The 12,821-nt window shown below is 45.8% G+C and overlaps 1 protein-coding gene across 2 annotated transcripts in view; it reads left to right on the top strand.

The window, feature by feature from the left end:
* Positions 1-6,435, top strand: part of THSD4 (thrombospondin type 1 domain containing 4) — a 583,467-nt gene extending 577,032 nt beyond the window's left edge. For both annotated transcript variants that reach the window (XM_074328210.2, XM_019736037.3), the window contains 2 exons: positions 413-557; positions 989-6,435. In XM_074328210.2, coding sequence (XP_074184311.2) covers positions 413-557; positions 989-1,131 — 288 coding nt within the window. In that variant the 3' untranslated portion in view covers positions 1,132-6,435. The remainder of the gene's footprint in view (positions 1-412; positions 558-988) is intronic.
* Positions 6,436-12,821: the final 6,386 nt, after the last annotated feature.

Genomic DNA, 12,821 nt, shown 5'->3' with positions numbered 1-12,821 from the left:
TGAATCCTGATTTTTAAAAATGATATTTTAAAAATCTGTGAGATTCACAAGTGGAAATAAGAACATTGACTATATATTTTAAAATAGTAAGAACTATGTATTGTTAATTCTTAGATATTGTGGTAGTTTTATAGCGACCTTTTGTTTTAGAGTGAAAAACTGAAATATTATGGAAGAAATGATATGATGTCTAGATTTGCTTCAAAATAATTCCAGGAGTGGACGTGGGTGGAGTATAGATGGGACATAACTGGCCACGAGTTGATGGGTGTTGAAACTGGTTAATAGTTGCATAGGAATTTGATTATTCTGTCTCCTCCTGGAGATGTTTGAAATTTTGTGATATTGGCCCTCTCCAGTACGCTGCGCTAATGGGCTGCCAAGAAACCTACCTTTCTCTCTTTGTCCCCAGTGCTCCAAGAGCTGCCAGGGCGGCTTCCGGGTCCGGGAAGTGCGCTGCCTGTCAGATGACATGACCCTAAGTAACCTCTGTGACCCTCAGCTGAAACCAGAAGAGAAAGAATCTTGTAACCCTCAGGACTGTGTTCCTGAAGTCGGTGAGTAGGAATTCCTATCTTGGAGTCAAGATTCCTCTCTGTTAAAAAGTTCTCTCGTGTAAAAATGCCACGCCCATTTAGGTCTCTCTGTGACCTTGTGCAAGGTCATGGAGTTCAGGGCTCAAAGCACTGTTGGGAGGATAGGTTTATAGCAGGGATGGCAGTCCAAGCCACCCACCGAAAGGTAAACTTTGGTGTGGATTGATTAAAATGGCAATGCATTCAGAGATTTGGTTTCGTCATCCTTAGGGTAAAAGTGGTGAGACTTCAACTTATGTTTAAAGAAAGAGAAAGAAGGGCAATCTCCACAGGCCCCTTCCTGTGGGTAACAGACAGCAGGACGCTGATGAGGAGCCCCAGCCCCGCCCTTTCTCTCTGCAGTCGTCAGCCCCTGACCCTTGTGCTCAGGCTTTTGTTCTCTTCCGCTGCAGATGAAAACTGCAAGGACAGGTACTACAACTGCAACGTGGTGGTGCAAGCGCGACTGTGCGTCTACAACTACTACAAGACTGCCTGCTGTGCCTCCTGCACTCGTGTGGCCAACAGACACCCTGGCTTCCTGGGGAGCAGATAACACCCCTGCACCGCAGCCCTCGGGCAGGGCAGGGAGTCTGCGAGCAGGGGGGCCGCCTGGCTGCTGCTCCTCAGGGCTCCCCGGCCCAGGGCCCAGCCGGTCGGCTTGGTCACCACGGTCACCACCCTCGCCTTCGGTCAAGTGTACACGTGGTGCCAACAAGCAGAGCCACAGCTGTCCTCTGAGCGTCGCCATAAACTGATGATCCCTCCTTGGGGAACCTGGCACCTGGAACGGTGCCCTCTGAAAACCAAGCAGTGGGGAGTGCAGGTGGCTCTCGGCCAACTCTTGGGCTGGCACTTTCTGCGTCAGCGATTGGGCCCTGACTGGGTGCTCCCTCAGCCCCGGAGCCCCTGGCCTTTCCAATATCAGGGCCCCTGGAGAGTCAGAGGGGGCAGCCCCCCGCCCCCAGGGCCCCACGGAGCCCTCCGTTACCTCCGCCCGGCTGTGCTTATCTTCGTTCTGAAAGACATTGGGCTGTGCTCCTGCCTATGACACAGATATCTCCTGTCCATATAGTGCTTTATTGTTTCACAGGTATAGTCACATGTATTAACTCATTAGCAGCTCACAGTGCCCCAGGACGGGAGGCAGGGAATGAATCATTATCCCCATTTTACTGACTAGGAAACTGAGATTGGACTTTGATAATTCACCTGCTAGGTATACTCACCTGTCCAGTGGCAGAGCGGAGTCCTGACCCTAACCATCTGACCACAGAACCCTCACCCCGAGGCCTGTGCAGACGTCTCAGGTCTGCAGGCTGCTCTTCCTTTCAGACCAGGAGGCTGAGAGATTTCCCAATCAGCAAACAAAGCCCAGGTCTTCGAATTCTTCCATCCTGCCAAAGGTCAAGACCATCCGCTGTATCAGTTTCAGGAATCTGTTTCTACTTATCCCTTCCCCCAACAGTCACAAATCCTTGTCAGGGGATTCTGCAGGATTTGTTAAACCTCATCCTTAAAGGAAACCTCATGTCCCATGAGACCAGAAAGCCACTGGGTAGCAAGGTGATTGCCTGAAATTCTGCTTCCATCCTCCCTGGGAATGGCAAGTCAGGGTCCCTTTGGCCACAGAGCCTTCGGTGTCGCAGAGTTCCAGAGTTTTGTGTTCCCATCCCTTCCTCAGCTAGCCCTCACCCCCCATCCCCACCCCAGGCTGTTCACCACACATTGCCCAGTGGAAAGACTTCACCAACCCATCTCAGTTAAAAAAAAAAAAACCCTTATGTTTATGTTAGAAAGAGTCTCCCTTTGGTCTTTCTGGTTTGATTTACGGATTTCTCTCTATGACGTCAAGTCCTTCCCTTCCCCCCATGACTTACAACCCATGTCCACCCTCCCCAACCCCCCCAACAGAGGTGAGCACTGAGATCTACATTAATGCAGCCAGTCCAGAATTCGCTGCATCTAACTCTGTGGTTCCAGAGGCTGGAAGGGCATGCAATGCGCAGTGAGAGGTGAACTATCTGAAAAATGAATTAAGAAGAAGGAAAAGAAGAAGGGGAAAAAAAAAAAAATATATATATATATATATATATATATGTATGTATTTTTTTTCTTTCACTCATTAAGAAAACTAGCAGGTAAACAAATTGTAAGCTTGTTATTACCATTGTCCTGGGCCTGTTTCTCTTTTAAAGCCTAGTTCTTAGCAATTGAGTTTCTCCCATGAGCCCTCTAAACCAAAAATCTGCTAATTTAATGGTCATTTGCAGCTTTGGGAAGCAGTATCACCTGCCTGGTCTGACACACTCCGTTAGGTTCCCACTACCCTTGAACTTTCAAAAATTCTATTTGGCTTTTCTGTGGCTGTCCTTCTCTTCCGGAGAGCCCCAGCCACCACTTCCCAGAAGCAGCCCATCTCTCCTGATTTTAGGGAACTCATGCAGAGAAGGAGGCAGAAAGAGGCCCAGGTTCCCTGCCCACCAAGCGTGGGGGGGTGGGGGGGAGCACCTAAACTAGGGGGCTTTTTTCTCTTCCAAAAAATTAGCTTAGCTATTCTTGGAATTCATTCATCTATGGAAAGGTTATAAATTACTACAGCGGGTTTTCTCAACTTACGTGTTGTAGAGATCCAATTTTTACTAATTTCCTAGCTTCTTGTGTCAGCATCTAAACGTCCTCGTCCTTAGCACAACACGTACGATACAGCCCATTGGTATTTCCAGTGATAACTTTCCTGTGGAGGGAATCTAAGAAAGCTCCTGTTTTGATGACTCCCTCCCTCCAGGTCTTCTTCCCCTTGTTGCACCCCATTATTTCACCCTCTCCTTTCTATCACCTGCCACCTCCTCCTGATTTTTCTCCCTATCCCGTTAATGTCCATAATGCAAAAATTGAAATTTACATTTGATACTGTTGTTTTTTTCCTGTGCCGGAATTTTAACATTAGGTGAATTTAAGCTGTTACATGTTTTTCTCCCAAACATCAACAAAGCTCCAAACAGAAACAAACTGCTTTTTCACTTTCAGTTATTGGAAAAGGAAACTGTGCCCCTTATAGCTTCAGCAAAGACCATTTACTGCAGTCAGGTCTTCCCATTCCCACGCTGACTTGCGTTTTCCCCCATGGAAAAGGAACAGCGTGAAAAATACGACGCTGCACAAAAAGCTTGTAAGCCCTGCCACTCAGTTCGGTTCCTGAAAGTCCTGTTTGATTCCTCTGCTGGCAAGCTAGTGGGGCTCCACCCTCAGGGACCTGCAGTGTGACAGGAGCTCTCAGAGCTGTACCCGTCTGTCCCTTTGCCTTACTTCTCTGGTCCAGGGTTCTTTGAGTTTTCCTTTTTCATTTCCTAGAATATGTATCACTTACTTATGCTCAAAGTATTTAGCATTCAACACTCTTTTTCCCTTTGAAACAAATGGCCTTACAGAGGGATGAAACATGGGAAATAGAAACGTAATTTATTTTCATCAAGTTGTGTGGCAGAGAGAAATCCAGGTTATTACTAATATTACTAGTACCTTTTTTTTTTTTTAACTATGGCCATTTCAGAGTTTAAATATCAGTTTTCTAATGTGGAAGAACACACAAATAGAAGTGGTAAAAAGAAACAGGACTTCCCTTAAAACAGGCTCAATAATCAACCCAAAGGAGCCTACGTGAGCTTGGCAGGTGGAGGCCAACATTTGAGAGATAGAAAACATTTTTAATATGTCTTAAGTGGGAAGATAGATGCCTTCCTGATGAAATGTGTAGGTGAAATGAAATTAGAGCGCTAATAGCTTGGGTAGCGGTTTCTGGATCCAAAAAGATCTGGGAGACTATTACCCAGGGAGCAAAGTAAGGTCTTACCTTTGGGTTTGAAAAAAAAAAAAAAAAATACAAGTGTAAGGTGGGGAAGATGTAAGCGTTTCAGCTGACTAAGCTCAATGTGAGTCAGGAAACTGGGGTGGAAACACCAAAACAGAAGAAGATGCAACACATTTAGGCTACGTGAGGGGAAAACATTGGTGAGGGACCACACTGTGCTGCGATTGTGGGAAACTAGAAGAACATCGGGAGTGTGTAGCATTCAGCTGAGTGCCTCGCCCTGAGGAGGGGAGCAGGCTGTCAGAAACAGTGGGAAGGACTTCCTGAGAAGAGACTTGGGATAGCACCAGGACACCCATCCTAGGACCAGGAGATAAAAGCGACAGGGAATAGATTCTAACTCTCGCAGAAGCACCAGCTTTCCGCAAGTTAGAGCATCCAGACGGAAGACGCCCCTCTGGTCGGTGGTCACTGACCTGTCACTGGAGGTCTCAGCAGAGGCTGAACAGCCATTTGCCAGGGATGTTGCAGAGGGGATTCAAGCACCCAGCTGTGGCAACATGACTTGTACGATCCTTTGCGAGCCTGGGCATTAGTGACTGCATAAGTAGAACAGCTTTAAGTGATTCTCCAGGTCTGGGATGGCAAGTGTGGGCATGAGGACTTTCCCGTCACTGTGTCGGCCATTTTGAACCCAGTGTTACACCCTCCCCTGAGCTAACTGTGGCCGGGAGAGAACCACTAGCAAATTGGTCAGAGCTGCCCTGTCTGGTCTTGCTTTGTAGATGAGTAAACAAACGCCCTGATGGCTAGTTCCCTGCCCAGGGTCACACACTTGGATGGGAGCAGAGCCTCAACTAGACTAGGACCCCCTAATACCATCTCTCTCTCGACTCACCTGGCTTTCCTGCACTTTTGCTGGGGCAAAGCAATTCTCTCCACCCTGAACCATCCCACACACCTAGTCCTATTCAGTGGGTTGCAGTGGGAGACTCCCATCGTGCTGAGGAAAAGCGACCATGACAGCATGGGAACTTCAGCCACCTTTCTCAGCATCTTCCAGACGCTGGACCCTTTGCCGCCCTGAGGGGCAAGACATTCTTTTACGGGACTGATTTCCACCCACCTTGACCCTCAGATCCCAGCATTCAGTTTGACAGAAGGATATACTTTGCTGTAACTTATTATTTGTTCTTTGTAAATACAAGATGTTTATAGGAAAATGTGTATTCTGATCTCTACTGGCAGAATGAGTCACTACACCAAAATAGTTCTATTATTTAGAATGTGTTAATTTTAAAAGGGACCTAATAGGTATTTATTTACATACACGGTCTACATTTGTGTGAAATCGTTTGATCCTACTAACCCAGCTTCCTGGAAAGTTGCTACACGATGTGTTATTCTAAGTCCATAGTTACAATTTAGTATTCTGATTAGTCAAACTCCTTGGATTTTAAGATTGAATGTAAATTACTCTGCTTTTTTACTTGTTCAGGGGCTTTTACCCCCGACATTGCACCCGAAACAGGTCTGTCTGGATTGCCACCTTTCCATCTTAACTATTGTATTTGCTCGTATAATCTGCCTCTCTTCATCCCCAAACATTTGGAGAAGAAAAATAAGGGTCTTTTTCATCTCTTCTCTGTCTTGGCTCCTTCGTTAGAATTCCCAGCAGTAAGGTTTGGGTAGAGCCGTGGACGAGGCAGGGTCTACTCGCATGGTCAGAGGGGCCAGAAAGGGACGCGTAGCATTTACTGCTCTGACCACGTCTCCGGGGTCCCCGCTGGGGACTGCTGCAGTGGGAGCTCTGTGTCGCCCTGTCACCTGGCTGCACAGGAGCAAGGCACCCACTGAACACCCATCGACTCCATGTCACCCTATGCTGTTAAGTTATTGTTTAAGGGGGTGGAGGGTACTCGGTGAATTATATGCGTCAATACAGTCTGTTCTGTCTTCAGCAAAAATGACAACTATTTTTGTGTATGACTAATTTATTTTTATTATTGTAAAAATACAATAAACTTGTTAAAAGAACAGCTTGGTTAACACCTTTGTGCTTGCTCAGGCCTTATTCCATTCCGGCTCACGTTACTTCAAACAACCCCCTCTAAATAGAAGAACCGAGCCCCTGAGAGGTGGATTGGCTTGTCGGACTTGGGCTCTGGGCACTTGGGGTGGCTGGGTCACTTAGAGAACAAGGACCACCCTACATGCAGATGCCATTGGCCTGCTGGTTCCTGCAGGTCCTCAACCCCGGCTGTACGTCAGAATCACCAGAGGGGCTGAGATGACATGTGCAGGCATGTGCACCCCCCCTGAATGGCATTTTCACAGGTGTTTCTTTAAACCTCCCCCAGGCGGGAGAAAAGGTGGGGACCCATGTGCCCATTCAGTGTGGCACCACTTCTGCCTCATTTTATTGGTCAAAGCCAATCATAGGCATCCCAGATTCGGGGGAAGAGAGACAAGGAACCCCTCAGCCTGCTCCCAACCTCTGAAGTTGGTTTGCCTCAAAACGCTACATTGTCCCTTGGGATTCCCTCTCTATCGCCAGCCGTGATGCCTCCCCAGTCATGACACTCATTGACTCAGTCGTTCGACAAACATTTAGTGAGCACCTACTCTTGCCTGACACTCTGTGTGGCACTGAATGTGTCTCAGTGTGCCAAATAGAATGAGACTGCCCTCAGGGAGCACACCTTCTAAAGGGGGAGACAAAAAATAAAGACATAGACAAGTAAGTTATGTGTACTATTAGGTGGTGACATCTGTTACGAACAACGCAAAGCTGAGAAGATGAGTGGGAAGGGGTGAAGAAGGGGCAGGGGTTGCAGTTTTCAATCGGATGGTTGGGGACGCGGGAAGAAGCTAGCCACATAGATGCCGGAATGAAGGCATCGCAGGAATGTGACAAGCCCTGCCCAGGCTGGACAGGCACAGTGTTCAGAAACTGGGAGAACAAGGCAGCACAGCAGGAAATGAGGTCAGACGCCTGGGAGCCAGGAAAAGGCTGGTTTCACCGTGACAGAGGGGAGACGCCAGTCAGGCATGTGGCAGAGGAATGACAGGGTTTGAGAGAGGCCAGCAGCCTGACATGAGCGGTGGTTTTTTGCACTTGTATCACTGCACCCAAAACACCTGTTTTCCTGGGTTAAACAAGCTGGAGACAAGCTGAGAAATACCATGTCAAAGAGAACGCTGTATCAAAGTCCACTTAGCACAGTGTAACAAGAGCCAAAAACCTGAATACATCCTTTCACTTAAGAACTCCATGCCAGGGAATTCGTCCTGGGGACAGAATTTAATAAAACAGTGTTTTTCAGGAGTGTTTTCATTCTATTTTGTGTGTGTGTGTGTGTGTGTGTGTGTGTTTAATGTTAGTAGTAATCTTTATAAGATGGGCCTGAACTTATCCTCCAATGTCGAGCTGACAACCTTTGGGTCCAGTACCGCCATTGGTTCCAGTGCTGGGACCAGGCAGTATTACTTTAATTGTCAGGAGCTGAGCTAATAAGAGAGGAAAGGAGTCACATTTAGTAGTCAAATACGTATTCCTGCCACGCACAGGCCAGTTTATGTCACAGACTTGCTGTTTAAGATAAGGATCTTCAGTAGCATGGGTAGGCAAGAGTGGTGAGTTACTGTCATTACAGCCGGACCCAAAAGGATTTGTGCCCGTCAGCTGGTTCCCACATCCATGCTGAGTGGCAACTGAGTTTCAGCAAAACACTATGTCATCAACGTTCTGCTTTTAATTCTGTTTTGAAATCGTGTTTTTCCTTAATCAGCAATTTCTATAAGAGTTACAATCCCTCTACTTAGTCTTATTTTTATAACATTGGAAACAATTATTTTCATTTGAAAGTTTTCTGAACGTTACTCCAGTGAGAGCAGCGCTGGAATAACTAACACCTCGAAGCATCAGACGATTCAGAACATCCGTTGTGGGGCTGATTCGCTGACCGCCCACTCAGGAAGGGTCAGACGCTCCCTGGCCCCCGCAGGAGTAGCGCCCAGACAGGTGGGTCCCACGTGGGTTCGAGAACGTGCAGTGCGTTTATTTTGGGGGTGACCATACTCAGGGGGTAATAACAGGCTGGTGTGTGCCCAGAAAGTCCTCCAGTGGCCAGGCTCAGGGCATCCATGCCTCATCCTCACTCAGACCATCTTCCAGGGGATCTCAGGCATCACCTTCTGTGTAACCTCCTCAAGCACCTTCCAGCTGCCCCACCTCTCCTGGCATCAAGAAGTCAGCACCCCAGTCTCCTCTGCCTCATCCCGCCTTGTTCAAACTGTCAGCCGGGTAGGACACATCCCCTCAGGCCGAGCTGCATTGATACTTTCTTTTCTCACCAATAAAGTCTACAAGGAGCAAGATCCCTAACCACGCCCACTCCAGAATTTCACCTTTTGTCTGACAGACCTTCACCCAAGACAGGTTTACCAGTCTGAACCTAACAGTTGCTCCCAGTCTCAATTCGGTGAGTGTCCTTTCTGCTCAAAGCCCCCCACATCCTGGTCGTCTGGTCCTTGAAGCAATCACCTCTGCAATACAGAAAACCTGAGTTCTAATCAAAACTGTTTCCAGCCTTTTTGACAAATCATCTCAACGGTTCTTATGGGAGCATAGGAAATCCCCTTTATAAAATACCGTGTATTTATTAAAATATAATAAGTCTAGTAGATGTTCTCATGGGTGAAGATGCCACCTCAGTGTTAGACAGTGGGTCTCCATCGTTCCATCATATAAGCTCCTCTTTGGTGCTTCAGTTAAAAACCAAAATCCTGCATTAAACACTGGGTAACTTTGCCAGGATTTGTCACTAAAAGTTTAAACCCTCTGCCTGAGGTTGCAAGTACTAATGAAATTTTTTTCTTTTCTGCAATTTCAACAACAAAAAAAGTCCCAAATTTCTTGTGCCAGAATTGTGGAGCCTTTCCATGGAGTCGGCAACGGTTTTCTCGTAGAGTAACAGCAACATCTTGTGGCCTTTCTGGATATTGCAAGTAGATCAAGCAACCTCTAATTTTGCCCCTATTCGTACAATCGTGGATCTTAGATCTGGGAGAGGACTTGAGAGGTCCTCTAATGCAGGCCCCTGCTTTACAGGTAAGGTTCATTAGCTATTTCTTCATTATAACAGCCCAGAGAAGTTAAGATGCTCGTCCAAGGTTACAAAGCTAATAAGTAGAGTATCTTAGCTGAGGCTCCTGCAACCCGTTTGTCACTTTTTAGGAAGAGGAAAACTTTCTTCAAACAAAATCCTACCAATTCTAAAATAGACAAATACAGAGGTGTTCTTGTTGAAGAGCCAGAAGGGCCCACCCTTGCCAGCCACTACTCAGCACCCTTGAAACCCATTGTCTTATCCCAGGGGCTGCTTCCCTGGGAACCCAATGTGGAATGCAGGGTGGAAACCAAGGAAAGGTCCCTAAGAAAACATCATTTTATTCTGAAGTGGTTTCTTATTTGACAGTCCTCTGTTCTGGCCTTTTATTAAAATACATTCTCTTTCTATCACGATTATCAGCAATTCTTCATTTTTATATCTCTCTTCCCAGATCATCTCTAAATTGATTTATTTTCAATTGCAAGTAAATGTGTTAAACCTCCTATGAATCGGTGGCAATGCTGGCCATGGGTGTGACAGCAGCAGGCATGCGGGGCGGGGGGGGACCCTGCTCCATGCCAGGCCCTGTGCCAGGCTCTGGCTCGTCAGCACAGCGGTCTGACACAGGCACAGGGTTCCATCAGAGGTGAGAGCAGAGGGCAAAGCAGGAGAAAGAGCAGCAACCTCTGATGGGGAGGCTTTCATTTACTCAGTCAGTCATTCAAAAAATCGTTGTCAGGCTCGTTCTGTGTGTCAGGCCCTTATATAAGACACAAGATTGCTGGCTTCCCAAAGCTTGCATTCTAGTTGCAGGAGACAGGAAATAACAACTGAAAAATAAATGAATAAGATCGTTTCCAATCATGACTGAGATGTGGGGAGAAATGATAGTGTCTGGTCTGAGGAGACACACTGGAGCCGGGTCTTGGAGTGTGAGAGTCGGCTGGAAAAAGAAAAAAAGAGTCAGCCGGAAGAAGAAGAAAAGGACCCTGGAGGTGAGCCAACGGCAGGTATAGATAGGCAGGCATGCAACATGAAATAAGTCAGAGAAAGACAAATACTGTACGATGGCACGTACCTGTGGAATCTTTAAAAAGACAAACTCAGGGAAACAGAGTAAAGTGGTGGTTACCAAGAACTGGAGGGTGGGGAACAGGGAGATGTTGATCAAAGGGCACAAACTTTCCGTTATAGGAGGAATAAGTTCTAGGGACCTATTGTACAACATGGTGACTGTAGTTAATAGTTCTGTATCATATACTGAAAAAGTTGCTAAGAGAGTAGATCTTTAATGTTCTCACCTGGCGCGCACGCGCGTAAATGGTAATTATGTGACATGATGGCGGTGTTAGCTAACACGATGATGGTAATTACATTGCAATTTATAAGTGCAACAAATTAACACGTTGCACACCTTAAACTTACACAATGTTGTAAGTCCATTACATCTCAATAAAGCTGGGGAACACATTTTTTTTTAATTAAAATGTATTGGGTAATAATTTTAGTAAAATGACATAGGTTTCAAGTGTACAATTCTGTAATACATCATCTATATATCACCATTGTGTGTTCACCACCCAGAGTCAGTGCAAATTTTAATAATTAACAAATAAATAAATAAGTAAAAATAAATTCTCAAAATAATACCGTGGGGGGAAACAAGAGAGGGAGAGAAAACCCAGCACTCTTACTGAGAAAGCTCATCCAGCTTTCTGCCCTTTCTCCTTCCAGGAGGGGGCGCTGCTGCACGTAATAGCCAACCCAATCCACAGCCAGCGTCTGGGATTTTCCTCTTCTGCTACATCACCCCTTTCAAGTTAGCTCCTCAAAAACAGCAAGATAAAAATGGTCCGTGAAAACAGATTTAAGGCAGGGTGGTGGAAGCAAATGGGGGTGGGGGGGGGAAGAAAAGAAAAGATTGAGACTAGAAAGTATGTCCAAAGTCATCAACAATATTTTTTGTTTCATTTTTCATGTTGCCTGCTTGAGCATGTGTATATTTTAAATTAACTTTTGATGATGTAAAGTTTCAATCACAAACAAAATTAGAGATAACAGTTCGATGAAACCCCAGGCACCCATCTGCCAGATCAACAACTACCAACTTTAGTTCTCAGTTTACACACCAAATCCTACCCCTTCCTTTCTTTTTTTTTCCTGCAGTCTTTAAAAGCAAATCTGAGACATTGAATCACTTCTCTGGCAAATACTTCAGGTGATGTCTCTGACAGGTAAGGATTCTTTTTATTAATTATAACCACAATATCATTGTCATGACAAATTAGCAACAATTCGTTAATGTATTCTAATTGTGTTTATTTGTGGGGGTTTTCCCCAAGAATGGATACATTTATTGAATGCTTATTAAGTGCTAGACAATATTATTATCTACATTTTACAGATGGGGATGCTGAGGACGGCACACATTGGTTAATACTCAAGGTGACTGGGAAAATAAATGGGTTCTTGTTTGGCATGGCTGATGGCCACTCACATAAATAGAGAGAAATCTTGCATCAAAAAATCGGAGGACAGCATATGAAAGATAGGAGAGTAGGAGTTCGGGAGGAAAGCAAATGGCATGAATCATATTATCCACCCTTTGATTTCACCCTTATCTGTAAGCCCTACCTTATATGAGCCACCTCTCCAATACCAGACAGATCGAGCCTTCTGTCCGAGTCATAGCACCTAACAATTTACATAGTTTGAGTTTGTATTATCAACCCAGTCAGGTGGGAAAACTGACAGCCAAGTGACGTTGCACAGACCAACGGAGAAGTTCATTGATTCTGTAGGAGGTGGGTCTGGGCTTCACATCCTTTAAGTGGCTCTAACAGGGCCCGGAATGCAAAACCTGTACTGACATCATAGAGGTTAGACTTGTTTTGTAGATGTCTGTATTTCCTCAACATGAATGTCTACTGTTTGCTTACTATGGGGTAAATCACACATCCCGTGTGCTGTACAATACCGTGAGACCATTCGACTAAGGACATGTTTTATTTAACTATCTTTCCCTAGCATGTAACACTAGTCTTGATGCAATGGAAAAGACAAAAAATGTAACTTGAAGTAAAATTAATTCAATTTCACATTAATTTTACTAAGCTCTTCTAGCTTAGTGTAAAGAATAATTTGTTGGGGCCGACCCGGTGGCTCAGGTGGTTAGAGCTCCGTGCTCCTAACTCCGAAGGCTGCCGGTTCGATAACCACAAGGCTGCCAGTTCAATTCCTTGACTCCCGCAAGGGATGGTGGGCTCCACCCCCTGCAACTAAGATTGAACACAGCACCTTGAGCTGAGCTGCTGCTGAGCT

The sequence above is a fragment of the Rhinolophus sinicus genome, chromosome 3 (assembly GCF_057876585.1).
Source record: "Rhinolophus sinicus isolate RSI-liver-muscle chromosome 3, RSI-T2T, whole genome shotgun sequence".
Taxonomy (NCBI): Eukaryota; Metazoa; Chordata; class Mammalia; order Chiroptera; family Rhinolophidae; genus Rhinolophus; species Rhinolophus sinicus.
This window is presented reverse-complemented; position numbering and strand designations above follow the sequence as displayed.